General features: G+C 52.3%; 1 protein-coding gene across 2 annotated transcripts in view; it reads left to right on the top strand.

Moving 5' to 3' along the window:
- The window catches only part of CSMD2 (CUB and Sushi multiple domains 2), a 555419-nt gene that overhangs the window by 373152 nt on the left and 167483 nt on the right, over positions 1 to 14784 (top strand). For both annotated transcript variants that reach the window (XM_028512433.2, XM_036025734.1), the window contains 3 exons: positions 4056 to 4271; positions 5671 to 5859; positions 11623 to 11792. In XM_028512433.2, coding sequence (XP_028368234.1) covers positions 4056 to 4271; positions 5671 to 5859; positions 11623 to 11792 — 575 coding nt within the window. The remainder of the gene's footprint in view (positions 1 to 4055; positions 4272 to 5670; positions 5860 to 11622; positions 11793 to 14784) is intronic.

Below are 14784 nucleotides of genomic sequence, written 5' to 3'. Positions count from 1 at the left end.
CTTCAGGACATTTGTTGTCCGGTGGTAGAGACAGAAAGTCCAAAGAGATCTCTCAGTGTAGCACGGCCAGTGCTGAGATGGAGCAGGTGGAGGCAAGGAGACATCCAGAGGCCAGCCCAAGGTTGGAGCGGATATTCTGGAGACTTAAACCGTTCTTCCGGGATGAATGGGAGTTAGCCAGGTGACAGGTGTTCCAGGCAGAATCAACAGGAGGTCAGTCAGTGATGCACGACCAGGTCATTTCTTCCCTAGAACCACGTAAAGGCTTCGCCTAACCTGGACGAATCTGTGGAAGAGCTAGCATGGCCCTGGACTGCCTTGCTCAGCCTTGTTCTGCGCCCTGTATAAACACAGAGCTCCAACTGTACCGAACCTCCAGTTCCGAGAACTCCCTGGGCTTTCTTTGCCTGTAGAGCTCTGCCCATCGGGATGAGTCTCTTCTCTCTGTGACCCTCCCTCCTCTGTACCGTCTTCACCATCCCCCTGTGTGGCCAGCTCTTCATCCTTCTGAACTCGCTTCCTCTACGGAGCCTTCCCAACCTGCTCTCCCCAGCCTGGGGCTCTGGGTTGGGCTCCTCTCCTCGGACCCCCACAAGATCCTGCACCTTCCCAATGCCAGGGTTTGCCCCACTGTACAGAACTTGCGCTCTCATCATCTGTCTCCCCCACTGACCCTCAGCTGTTTGAGAGATCTGTCTGCCTTTTTTCCTGCAGTTTCCCTAGCTCTGGCTCTGTGTCCGGCACCTAGGGAACTCAAGAAATGTTTATATGAATTAAATTAAACTGAACCCGGCCATTCTCCAGAGAGCATGGCTTGTGAACAGAGCAATTAGGCTTCTGATTCTGTTCGCTCCCTACCAGGCAGGAGGGTACCAGGAGGAACTTGAAACTCTGGAAAGTGCAGAGCCACCCAGTTTGCCACACACCCAGCCCAAGCCAACGGCCAGGTCAGGAGCCCAGAGAACATGTCCCTGCTGTGACCCCGGGACTCACAGGGTTTCTGGGAGTTAACTAAGCTGAGCAAAGAGAGGGCCTTCTGTGTGCCAGGCCCTGTGCTGTGCGCCTTGCGTACGCGCTCCCAGTTACTCCTCTCTCCAGGGGTTCAGTGTCCCCTGAGAGGGTGATCCTGTCATCCACATATTGCAGTGGAGGACACTCAGACTCAGGGTGTGCTGGGCCACTGTGGCCCAGACCCTTCCGTGGGTAGCCGGGCTTCTGATCCAGGTCTGTCTCCCTCTAAATCTCCTCCTTTCCTGCAGCCCAGCCCCACCCTGGGGCCTGTCTATTTCTGTAACAATGTCTTCATTTTCTCAAAACGGCCAGAAAAGCCCCAAGCAGTCAGCACAGCTGGGAACCCCAGGGGTTTCATCTTGGTTGTTTACTCATCCTTAGAATCCCAGACAAATGTTCCCTCCTTTGGAGTGGCTCTGTTTGCACGCGGAAGAACAGAGTGCAAAGTGACGTGCCCAGTCAATTCCATTTCCCCTGTTACTGCCCACCGCCCCCCACCCCGGGGTTCCAGCTAGGACAGGAAAGGCCCAGATGCCACAGAGCCCTTTCCCGAGCTCTGTAGACTGAGAACCGTTTTCTCATTTGCACACGTGTTCGTGTGTCGGAGGACAGGCTACGTGTGAGCGCACATACCCCTGGGTCTGCAGGCAGGCCCACACCTGTCGCGTCGAGGACTGCAGCCCCCTGTGAAGCCTCCCCAACGTCCTGCAGCATCTTGCTGGCTCTTCCCGAGCCCCCACCCTGGATGCTCACTATCGATGGTCTGTCTCCTCCACGGAACCGCACGATTTCTCTCGGTGCTTCGCACAGACCTGGCGCTTAGTACGTGCTTAGGATCTGTTTGATCAAACAGATAAATGGATATGCATCTCAGTTGCCTGGGCACCGGACATTTACCGGCTGCATCCCTGGTCCCACCACCTCTTTGTTCGCCCACCCCCCACCCATAGAATCGCAAATGCGCCAGGCTCACCCGCTTCTACCGACAGAGTGACGAGAATATGAAAACATTTCCAATGCTTTAGTGTTAAGAGCTTGAATCCAACCATCATTTATCAAAAATGTGTCAGTAATTATCTAGAGAAGTATTTCTCAAACTTTTTTGTGTGCCTGCAAATCACCTGGGGATCTTGTTAGCATGCAGATTCTGACTCAGAGGTCTGTGGTGGAGGCCGAGGTTTTGCATTTCTGACAAGCTCCCAGGTGACGCCTGCGCTGCTGGTTCTTGGACCTTGAATAGTAATTGGGTCCAGCACTCACCCCGGTCTAGCCCTAGCACATCCACAGCATATACTCCCATGGGCACACACACTCGTGGGTGGGCATGCATTCATGCGTATGCACACAAACACAACAGCTGTCTGGACAAGTTCAAGGGTTGCTTTGAGTCTTGAGCTCCTGCTGCTTCATAACCTTTTGTGCCCTTTGACCCCTCTTACTACCTGGTGTCTTTGTGTAGAGAGAGACGCAGTGTCGTGTCAGCAGCAGTTCGTGGCACAGACGCTGCAGTCACATCACCTCGGCTCAGGCCCCAGCCCTACCACCTGCCAACTGGGCGACCTTGGACGAGTGACTTGATCTTCTTGTGCCTCAGTCTCCTCAGATGTAAAATGCGGGTGGGAGTAACCGTTCCCATGTCGTAAGGTTATGGGCGGGACTGAATGAGTTTTCATGTCTTCCCTTCCAACGGACAGGGGCTTGTTACAGAGTAACAAAACATGTAGGACAGTGACACACAAATATTTCATGCTCCGATGTTAGTGAATATTATTGTTTTCATTCAGTGCTGTCAACCCCTTCCCTGTAGTGGAGCACTCGCTGTCCCTTCCCCTCACTGCTCCTCCTTCTCCCTGTCTCCTTAATGCCCCTCCTCCCCAAGCCTCCATCCTGCCCCGTCCCTGATACTCTCCCGGCCCTCCTCGGGCTCTCTGCTCCATGCTTATGGCTTCCAATAGCACCTCTTGTCGGGTACTCCCAGATCTACTGCTATAGTCCGACCTTAATGCTGAACCCCAAACCTGTGCTCCCAGATGCCCACCACCTATCAGTGCTTGGATGCTGAAAACACAGGGTGTTCAAAGCTAACCCATTACCCTTCTGCCGCCAGCCCCTCTTCCTCCTGCATGTTGAACCTCCAGATAGCAAAAGACATCACCCTCTTTCAGGTCAGAATGCTCTTAGTCATCCTTCCATCCCTCCTCTGCACCATGGCTGCTGGTTCCTGTCCTTCTCCCTCTACTCCATCCTCCTCACAGCCATCAACATCTTGCTAAGTCTGAAATCTGATCCACTCTAGGTAGCATGGCTCGTTGCCCCCAGGAAAAATAGCTGGCCTAGCCCCAGCCTGCCTTTCCAGCAGCTGAGTGTGTCCAGCCACACTGTGGGCTTCCCTGAGCCCTAAAACACAAGCTCCTGCACCCACACCAGTCCCCTGCCTGGGACGCCCTTTCGCCTCCTCCCTGGTTAATCCCTGTGCATCCTTTTAAGACCCCGATCAAATGAGCACTCCTTAGTGAGGCACTCCTACACGCCCCTCTTTGTGCTGCAAACTGCTTCCCGCTCTGCACCCCCCACCCCCATGGCACTCCGATCCATTTTCATTATAGCAGTCATCACTCTCCTGTAGTTATTTGTTTAATGTTTTGTATGTCTTCTTGCACCTACCTGGCCCTGGATCCTAGCCCATAGGAAGTACATACTCAACAGATATGCAAATACTTGTTGGTTGAATGAATGAATGAATGAATGAATGAATAGCTATGAAGTATTCTCATAGAACTAGCCATAAATCTTCCTCCCAGATTCTGACAGCCGTAAAGCAATATGCTTCTCCCTGGCCGGACCTGTGGGCGATGGTGTGATGCAGTTCATTCCGGTTCATTCATTCAGGCTCCCCCATATGGATTTCTCAGCGCGTGCTTGTACTTCTTCAGCACACCCACAGACCTTTACAAATGCGAACTGTCTGTGCAGATCCCTCCTTGCAGCTGGGCCACTCCAGGCTTCTCGTCGTCGTCACCCTGACCCATCTGGTCTCTTGGCAGGTGTGTTCTTTACTTTCCACACCTTCCACCTGGAGAGTGGCCATGACTACCTCCTCATCACCGAAAATGGCAGCTTCACCCAGCCCCTGAGGCAGCTGACCGGCTCACGGTTGCCAGCCCCCATCAGCGCTGGTCTCTATGGCAACTTCACCGCCCAGGTCCGCTTCATTTCCGACTTCTCCATGTCCTATGAAGGATTCAACATCACCTTCTCAGGTAAAGCCTGTGAGGGCCCCTCGGGGGAAGGGTGCCCTGTGTGCCCCTTGGCTGCCAGCCCCTGGCCCTCCTAGCAGAGGGATAGTGCTCCACTCCCCAGTCTCCGGGAGCACGGCCTCCCTGCCGCAGCAAAGGGTAGCCGGGCCAGGCACAGGGAAGAGCTTCCCTGTGATGGGCTCGGAAGGAGTTAGCAGGGTTTGGGGGGAATCTCCCTCTCTGAAGGTGGTTAGGTTTCCCTCCGAATGTGACCTGGCCAACTGGCTGAACATTCCAGATACTTCTCCCGATTCCCCTTCTGCTATTCACAACCCCAGCAATTTAGGGAAAAAGAAGAAGAGGAAGAAGGGGGGTTGAAGTTAATATATGAGACTATTTCATTCTTATTTGAGGCTTCTTCATCCATGCCAGCTTAGCAGGAATAGATATTTATCTGCATTTAGGGATCCTGAAAAGAAACATCTTTAATTTGGCGTTCAGGGAGAAAAGAGGACCCTTCGCTCCTCTAGTACCGAAGTTCCCTTGCCATTCTTGTCCTATTGCTCCTCAGGGCCCCCACCTCTTCCCAGCAGAGAGCAGGGGTTTCAGAGGGACCCTGCCAGGATGGGCAAGAGGTGTCTGGCCTCTGGCAAGTGGACATGGCCCAGGTCAGCCCCCTGCTGTCTATCTAGCAGAAGCCACCTGCCACATGCTGGGGCTGGCCTCCCGGATGAGACATACCCAGCCACTGTGCCCCATCCGTCCGAGACAGACCCTCCTCCTCCTCACCACACAGAGCCTCCAGGAACTATGTCCCAAAGGGAAATGCTGTGGGGACAATGGGTGGTCACATCTAAGCCATTACTAGAGGTACCAGGCAGGTCCCTGGCCCATAAATGCCACCCATCACACTTGCCATCTGCCTCCAGTGCTAGCATCACCAAGACAGCTTCGAGTGAAGCATTTGGATTCTTCTTCCCCGTGGAGGTTCCCTTCGGCTGGGTCACACATTCTGACCCTCTGGAACCAGGCTGATTGGATCAATCTGGTTCGGTGCCCCCGGGGAAAAAGGCAGGAGAGTCTGGGAGCCCTGAGGCTTGGGGTTAATATGAAGGAGAGGAGCGAGGAGGGAAGGGTCAAGTGACAAGGAACCTCAGAAATACTCCCGGGTAGCGTGTTTCCCTCGTGCCCCGGCAGTGATGAGGCACCAAGACCACCCAGAGCCCAGCGTGCCCTGCTCCTCACCTTACCGTGTGCCTCCCAGCCTGTGTTTCAATCAGGCTCTCTCTTCTCTCTTTGCCGTGTGTGTGTGCACGTGCTCCGTGCCCCTGTCTATCTTTACCTCCAGCCCTTTTCTCCCTGTTGTCTTCATCTCTGTTCCCACCTCCTGTCTCTGACCCCAGCTCTCCCACTGCCTTTCCAGAATATGACCTGGAGCCCTGTGAGGAGCCTGAGGTCCCCGCCTACAGCATCCGGAAGGGCTTGCAGTTTGGTGTAGGCGACACCTTGACCTTCTCCTGCTTCCCCGGGTACCGTCTGGAGGGCACGGCCCGCATCACGTGCCTGGGGGGCAGACGGCGCCTGTGGAGTTCGCCTCTGCCAAGGTGTGTTGGTAGGTGGTCACGTGCTTTCATTTTGCTTCACTAATGGGGTGGGCCAGGCTTTAGTCAATTGGAGTGAGGTGGTGGAAGGCACACGGGCCAGGGGGCCAGCAGGCCTGGGCAAGGACTGCCTTAGCACAGTGCAACCTTGGGTGGCCTGACCTGCTTCTGCTCCAACCTCCTTATCAGTACAGAGATGGCAATACCTGCTTTGTGGGCTGTTCTGGAGCCTGACCTGACCTTTGTAAAGTGGATTCAAAGTAGGCGTTCTAATGAAATTGACTTCCATACTCTTCCCTCGCACCCCTAACATACCCCAGTGGCTTAGGCTGCCTCTTGCAGAGAAATCTGGGTACAGCATTGTTAAGGGGAGGGGGTAGACCTATAGAAAGGAGATATGACCTTTGCCCATGGAGAGACCCAATCTGGTGGAGTAGAGAGAACTTGTATTAGTCTGGTGGGGGTGCTAGCTTTTCAGGATCCCCAGAATGACTTTGTCCATCCAGCTGGTGACAAGAAAGGAAGCAAGAGTTGGGTTCCTTTACAGACCACTCACTGCCTGTCAGGCAGGCGTCTGGGTGCTGAGGATACAAAGGCAAACAAAACAGAGCAAGTCTCTCCACTCGTGGTCTCACATCCTAGTGGGAGAGATAAGCTATAAATCCATAAATAGCCAGTATGCCAGGCAGAGTCGAGAGGTACAGAGATAAACGTCAGCTTAGGAAGTGCTGGAGGTAGGGTCGTTCTTTTAAAAAGAGTGGTCAGCAAAGGCCTCCCTGATGGATTGTCGTTTTAGAAGATCAGAAGGGATTCAAGAAGCCGATTGCTCCAATAGCTGGGAGAAGTTGGCATGGAGTGTCGAGGCCCCGAGCCTAGAGGAACAGCGTGGTGGCCAGTCTGGAGCAAGCAGCAGGGAGAATAGCAGATGATGAGGTTAGAGAGCGGGAAGCTGGGAGCCCTCTGACCCAACGCTCTGCCTTCCTCCCTGCCAGAGCTCCGGGCCCAGAGGATGGGGAGAAATAGGCTGATCAAAGACAACAGGGACCATCGCTGGCTGTCCCTCATTTATAAGGTCGATGGCTCTGCTTGCTCCATACTTGCAGGGCTGGATGCAACACAGGCAGGATAGTGCAGTGCTTACCAGGCTGGCTATTAGCCGTGGCACTCATACTTGCAGTGAAATAGTATGTAAAAACCCCAATACATCAACAGATGAAGGCCACACTGCAGTGACTGAAATGGGCCAGTGTCTTAAGGTCATCCTTGCTGGAGACAACTCCATGGAGCCCGGAGGCTCTGCAGAGGATAGCTATAAGAAGGCTGGCAAGATGGGCTGGGTTCAGGCTGCTCAGTCTCCAGGCTCAAGGTCAAGTCTTTGCTCTGCCTCCTACCAGCTGTTAGATCTTGGACGGGCCACCCAGCCCCAGCCCCAGCCCCAGCCCCAGCCCCAGCCCCAGCTGGAGATAACGGTATCCAACTCACAGGCTTTATTCCAGCTTAGATGGCATAATTTATTTAAGCCATGAGTGCCCTATAATTATCATCATTTTGCCAATAACCTTCGTATCATTATTTATTGATAAGTAATATCCAACAACCTTTTCTAATCTCAGAAATGAAACATGAATCCAAATCGATGCCATCGATTGAATTCCATCGTTGACCAATTAAATACTCCCAGAGTTTATCCCTGGTCTCCTAACTGTCCCTGAGGACGCCCGCCCTCCCTGACCCGGGCGCACGTTCGGGCACACTCGTTTCCCCCCAGTGTCGGTTCGGCCTGTATCTGGCTGTTAACACCTCTTGTCTTCTCGGGGAGATAGCCTCAGCTACATAGTTCAGGGGGAAATTTTTTCTTCAAAGGGATTTTCCTGGACCACAAATGCACACACTCCTCGAGCTTCTGCCCTCGATTGCATTGCATAAATTCATCCTTTAACTTATTATTCCAGTTACTGTTTGTCCATGGCACCTCACAATATTTTGATTGTGACACTTTTCTTCTCTTTCACATGTTACTAATGACACACAGCAATGATAATCACCTCTAAACACCAGCAGCCCTGCCACAGAACCTCAGGCTGGGGGTCTCACGGGGATGTCCCCCAGGGGGAGGCTCCCCGTTGCCACATGCACCGTAATTGAGTGACTTAGCCCACACAGTGTTTCCAGGAACGTTCCCAGATGCGACGGAGATGAAACAGCCCGGGGTTCTAATTTATGGCGTGATAGGGTGGCAGAACCCCTGACCTCAGGGACCCCTGAACTTGATGTGGAAGAGACACACCTGACCCCAGGGGACCCAGTCTGCCACAGGGAACATGGCCCTGTCCTCGGGAGCCCCCGAGTGATTGGGAAGACCTAACCCTCTGTCTCAGGGGCCTCGGGCTGATGGATAAGGCACAGCCCCTGCCCTCGAGGAGGCCCCTTCTGACGGGGACGACAGAAGTCACAGATCCCTGAACCCACAGCGACACTTTCCCGGGAACATACTTAACCATTTGTTTCCCTGGAACATTTATTTGTTTCCGCTTTATGCTCATGTTTGGCTTTTCGCTGCATCTGCTCACTCACCTCCCCTGTTACTTTGGGAAATCCCAGAAGCCAGTGCCGTGTCCCTCTCTCCTCCTATACCCTGGTGCCCAGGACAAGGCCCTGGAAGGGGATCGGGACGTAGGGATTGGCCAAGGACTGGCCTCACCTGAGGCTCTCAGCCCTGTTTCCCTCCTCATGAAGGTGTGGGGCGTTTCAGGAGGGGGAGAAGGTCATGCTGGCAGTGATGGGCAAACAGCTGTGCTGGAGACCAGGGGCAGGAAAAAGCCCAGGAGGATGCCAAAGCCCATGTTTCAGGGAGGCCAACTTTTAGGAACTAGGCACTAGAAGACAAGAGGCATCAGAAACAGTGAGGCTGCTGTGAATGTCAGGCAGCGAACGCACGCTTCCCAAGGCATTTCCCGGGGTTTCTACCAGTCCCAGAGCAGGGGCAGGCAGGCCTCTGGGTGGAAGCCGGCACGCACGCTTCCCAAGGCATTTCCCGGGGTTTCTACCAGTCCCAGAGCAGGGGCAGGCAGGCCTCTGGGTGGAAGCCGGCAAGCTGCATAGATTCAGTTGGGATCAATGAGGAAAGGGAGGGGGAATAACGTTTGTTGAGAGCCTACTATGTGCTGACCACTCCCCATGTGTTTACCTGTTTGGGCATTGAATATCATGCATTTTTCTATACTCTTAATAAGGATGCTGTTATCACACAGATGAAGGCAGATGCAGAGACTGAACCTTAGAGGGCTGATACAAATTGTCTGCCTCCAGGCTCCATGCTAATCTGTACCACATGCCTCTCCCTAGATGGAGGGAAATGGTGCGTGTCCCCAGAGATGATGGAGAGCTGCTTTGGAGAGTCACACCACCCATGTGATGTGACTGAGTGATAAATGTCTGGATGTGCATAGCCCTCATCACTCCCTCCCCAAGCTCCCACCTCTGCCTGCCGGCACCCAGAAAATCTGCACACATTAGAAACATATCTACCTAATCATCAGCAGCCCCCAGGGACCTGTCCACTTCTGTTCACCTGGTTGCATGCCCCAGCTCACACGTTCCTCATGCACTTTGGTCCCTCTGCAGACAGGCTGAGTTTAGGGTCCTGGAAAACGAGGTTTCTCCTCCAACACACATGACTGCTGCCTCAGTCCATCTGGGCTACTCCAAGAAAACACTGTGGGGTAGGCAGTTTAAACAGCAAACATGTCTTTCTCCCAGTTCTGGAGACTGGGAAGTGCAAGGTCAAGGTGCCAGCAGATTTGGCGTCTGGTAAAGACCCTCTTCTGGGATTACAGGTGGCAGGCAGCCTTCTCGCTGTGTCCTCACAGGGCACAGAGGGCTCTGGGCTCTTCCTTTGCTCGTGAGGACACGAATCCCATTATGAAGTCTCCACCCTCAGGACCTCATCTAAAGCTAATTACCTCCAAATATTATCACACTGGGGCCTGGGGCTTCAACGTGTGAATCTGGGGTGGAACACAGACACTCAGCCCATAGGAACGACTTACATAAACTCTTAGGAAACTGAAGCAGGTCCTGAAGTGGAAAGAACCCAGAGAGTAGGGTCCACTGAAAAAGTGGAGATTTGGGTGTGGCGCAGGGTCACTGTCTTCAAAGGTCTCAGGAGCAGCCTTAGGGACCAGGGAACATGCAAGGGTATAGCTCAGCCCATGAGAGGCTCAACTCTGAATGTTCCTGTATCACGTGCTCCACCTGTGTTGCCTTGGCTTACTGCTTCAGGCTTAGGGCGATTAGGGTTGACTATACGCTCAAATCAATGGCCCATTGGTTGACCTTATGGTGTTTCCTGCCAAGGATTACGCCCATAAGAGGGACACTGGGAGGAGATTTAGGGAAAGCAGAGTTGTTACATCAGCCTCAGAGATTCAACACGTGCTCCAGATTCCCCATATGTCCAGACAAAAAGAAATGGACCTGCCATCTGGACTTGCATTTTCGCATCCTTCCGATCCTAATTATTTTTGGGGCTATACATCTTCTGAGGTCAGGGTACTCCGTGTGCACTCATTCATTCATTTGGAGAATAGTTTATAGATGATCTGGGCTAAGCTTTAGACAGTCGTAGATTCATTAAGTACAACCGTAGCTCTCAAGCAACTCAGCTGGGGTGGGGGATCCAGGCCAGTGACGAGCAACCAGGGTGCAGTATTGTAGATACTGGGGTGGGGGGAGAACAGGGAGGGGCCTCACAATTGCTGAGCACCCTAGAAAGCCAACTGCGGGGTTCTTCAGCACACGGCCTGCCTCTGAGCTGCGTGCGCCCTCTCCTTCGTCCGCCGATGGCCACCCTGCCCAGGCACTGAGTGGGTGGTGGGGATGTAGAGCTATGACCAAGCCCTAAAAGGTCCTCAGTGCAGTGGAGGCGATAGAAATACGTGAAGTGAAAAGTGATAGAAATACGTGAAGTGAAAGGTGATAACTGCTATAAATAAATTATGAGAACAATGAAATAATGACTGATCCTAGAAGGGAAGAAAGTGTTTTTGAGAAGAGGGTGTGAATTCACTGGCATTGAAAGAAACAGGGTTTCAGTGGGTCAGTGCTAAACCTTTCCTCAGAGCCTCCGGGGCCCTAAATTCCAGGACCAATGGAGCTGAGTTCTCAGCCCCCTCCTCTTCATCACTTGAGAGGCTTGATCTAAACTGTGAGGTACCAGGTTCTTTATCTTTAAAGCAGGGACAGTAACTGTGCCTACCTTATGAGTTGGCTTGTTGTGACTAATGACAGACATGATCCTTGTGAAGCTAGGAAGATGCTAGCAATTGTTACTCGATCTTGTCCTCTCTTAGTTTCTGTCCTCCAACACAGAAAGGCTTCGTCTCTCCTCATTTGGCTGCCACCACCCTTCCCTGCCGCCCCCCCAGTCATTTCTGTTGCTACGATACAATGCGAACAGGTGCGGGGAATGGCTGCTCCATAATGCCGTGAAAGCGAAGGGTGCTTGGTGGGTTTGTTTCTGTGTCTGCAAAAGAGAGACAGACAAACAGAATGAGGGAGATAAAGAAACCAAGCAGAGCCGTAGGTGGGCAGGTGTTGAAAAGAAACTTGATAAGCAGGCCTCTAGACAAGCAGACAAATGGACAGATGAATAGGCACTTTGGCAGGGAGCGAGGCAAACAACTGTCGTCTTTGTGAGGTTCCCCAGCCCGGTGAGAAGTGTTCTGGATGTAGCGATGGGAGTTAATCTGTGGTTGTTGTGGTTCTCTTTGCAGCCGAGTGTGGGAATTCGGTCACGGGCACTCAGGGCACTTTGCTGTCCCCCAACTTCCCTGTGAACTACAACAACAACCACGAATGCATCTACTCCATCCAGACCCAGCCGGGGAAGGGGATTCAGCTGAAAGCCAGGGCGTTCGAGCTCTCTGAGGGAGACGTCCTCAAGGTAACGCTGATCGTTTCTCACAGCCAGTGTGTTACCGTGTGGGAAAGTGTGGTCCGCACTCACTCATCCCTCCATCCCTGTGTGGACGACCCGGGCTCTTCTCCCTCCCCCCGAGTCCCGGGGTATTGTCCTCACTCAGCTGGGAGAAAGTGAGAACCTAAGAGAGAAGGGCTATGTGAGAGTCCCAGAATGTGGCTTTAGAGCTTGCTTGAGCTGACTGCTCTCAAGTACACATGTGACTGGTTATGGTTAGACCACAGAATAAGAAGAGGAAGGAATTCAGTTGGAGTGGCCAGTAGGTCACATTTTCCACTGTGAACTCTGACCATCAACCTGGATAATATAGAGCTCATAAAGTGTGTGTGCACATGCATGTGTGTGTGCGCTTGTGGAGACATGTTTGTGGATATAAATACACTTATACAGGCCCTGGCTGGCATAACTCAGTGAACTGAGTGCGGGCTTCAAACCAAAGCATCGCAGGTTTGATTCCCAGTCAGGGCACATGCCTGGGTTGCAGGCCATTGCCCCCAGCAACCACACATTGATGTTTCTCTCTCTCTCTCTCTCTCTCTCCCTCCCTTCCCTCTCTAAAAATAAATAAATAAAATCTTTTTTAAAAATACACTTATACCTATGTCCCCACACATGTGTGAATCTATCTGTGTATTTGCTGAGTTGGAGGAATCTGTCTGTGCATACTTGGTTCAGTGTGTTGTGTGTGTGCACTTAGTATGCGTTTGGTATGTGTATATGTTTAGTATGTGTTCAGTTCACTAGTAGGCCATTTCAGTAGCTTCAGTGTGTCATGATGGTGGGCTCTGTGTAGCAGTGAGGTCAAAGAAAATAGATTTAAGAGATGCATAGGAGAAAGAGATGATAGGACTTGGATTACAGAGAAGCTTACAGAGAGGAAGTTGAGACCCTGAGCATATGTATGGCTTGTGTGTGTGTGTGTGTGTGTGTGTGTGTGAGAGAGAGAGAGAGAGAGAGAGAGCGATTAAGAGCATATCTTCAGTGACATGTGGCGTGTGTGTATAATCAAAGAGCTGACTGGAGAATTTATCAGAGAGCTGCCTTAATTAAAGTAGGTTATTAAGAAAGTCTCACACAGAGCCTCCATTTTCATCCTAGACCAATGCACATTTTTAGCTCACTCCACTCTGGTATGTTGCCTGTAGTCAGAGAAGTCTTGGCGTTAGAAACAACAAGAGGTTACTGCTCTGGAAAACACGAAGAGAACCCATTAAATAATGCCCCTCCCTTGGGGTTCTAAGTAGGTGTGATGACCGAATGGTTGTTTTTATGCACAGATGATGCTCAACCGGCCCCCTGGGGCGTGTATTCTCCAGGGGCGCGTGTGTGTGTGTGTGTGTGTGTGTGTGTGTGTGTGTGTGTTGGGCAGGCATGTCTCACTTTTACCTAGTTCTCCTTGAACCTGAGGGGATGTGCCCCAAGATGATCATGTGGGACCGGGTGTGCCTGAAATAGAACTGATTATGGCAAAGTGGCCCAGCGGGGACTGGAGCCCCATCTGCACTTCTCAAGCTCTTCAATCTCTGAGCACCTGAGACACAGAAACACAGTGTGCATCTCCCTGTAGGCTTGCCAGGGCTTTGCATTTCCCAAGGGCCACGTCGTCAGGGCCCCCCCCCCCCCCCGCCCGGCCTCACTTTTCTCCATCTGTTTATTCATTATCGACAGCAGAGCCACAGAGGGTACAAATAGGGACAGCGGGGCCAACGTGACCTCCCTCTTTAGCGCTAGTGATGGAATTGGTGAAGCTGGACAGTGCGGAGGCTTTCTGGGAGGAAGGCTGTCGTTAACTCTGCAGGGAAAAAGGCATTTCGAAGCATAGCTTGTCATTTTCAGGCTGTGAAGGGAATAGGAGCAGCGGTTCTGTGCGTATGCCGATTGGACCAGCAGAAAGGCCATCGGTTGCTGGAGTTCACTCGGAGTGTGGCCAGTGCGGCACCCGAGCTTGCTCACTAGGGTGCTGTAGATTCGGAGTAGTGTCTAAGACACGGTCAACAGGTGTGCACCCAACTGCACTGCCAGGCTGCCTCGGGATCAAGTGAGCGACTTAACCACAGATAGGAGAAGGACTTTCCGAGACACTCAGAGTAAGAAGGGAGGAGCATGCGGCATAAAACCCAGGTCAGAGATCAAGGAGGGTTTCTGCAGGTAGCAGGATCTTAGCTGACCCTGCAGAGTTGTAGGAAAATGGGCACGAAATTCTGTGTTTCTTAGGGGGACCTCCCCAGGCTTCAGACTTCATCTTCGCTGTCACCTGTCCAGCTTTCCAGTGCTGATCTCGGCCTTCTTGACGAGGAACCTCTTCCTCCCGTGTCCGGGCCTCAGTAGTGTCCTCCTCAGGAGGCTGGGCTGTGGCTCTGACCTGGCCGAACAGCTATTCCCAGGACCCTGTGATCCCCAAAACTTCTGCAAGATCAGACCCTTGGGAAAGAGGGCAAGGCACCCAGGGAGACCAGGCGCTATCCTGTAGCTCCTTCCCATTATAACTCTTCTCCTCAAAGCCCCTCGCCTTCCTCAGGGAGATCCTGGGACATGAGGAGGTGCAGAACTGCTTCAGAACTAAAAGAAAGTCTCAGTTATAGCTTCCCAAGTAGGATTCAGAATCACTCAGAATCACTGTCTGTTGTGGCCACCGACCAGCAGTGACCGCGGAACACTGCAGATGGCCTCATCGAAACACAAGAAAAACATTCACATGGACAACTGAGTCCTGTGGAGAAATAGGGATGAAATGGCCACTCTCTCTAGTGGAGAGCGCCCCATTCTCCCACCTGAGCAGCCTTTTATTGGGTTCGTTTACACAGGAATTCAGGTAAAGCTCATTAATCATTGCCAGGAAGTAAGGATCAAACAATAGATAACAAAGAAGTCTGAGGGCCTATTTTGAGTCAGGGTCAGATAGCTAAAGAGCTGTAAAACTTTGAGGAACAAACTTACTTCCTGCTTGGACCCTTAT

Source organism: Phyllostomus discolor, chromosome 5 (genome assembly GCF_004126475.2).
Source record: "Phyllostomus discolor isolate MPI-MPIP mPhyDis1 chromosome 5, mPhyDis1.pri.v3, whole genome shotgun sequence".
Taxonomy (NCBI): domain Eukaryota; kingdom Metazoa; phylum Chordata; class Mammalia; order Chiroptera; family Phyllostomidae; genus Phyllostomus; species Phyllostomus discolor.
This window is presented reverse-complemented; position numbering and strand designations above follow the sequence as displayed.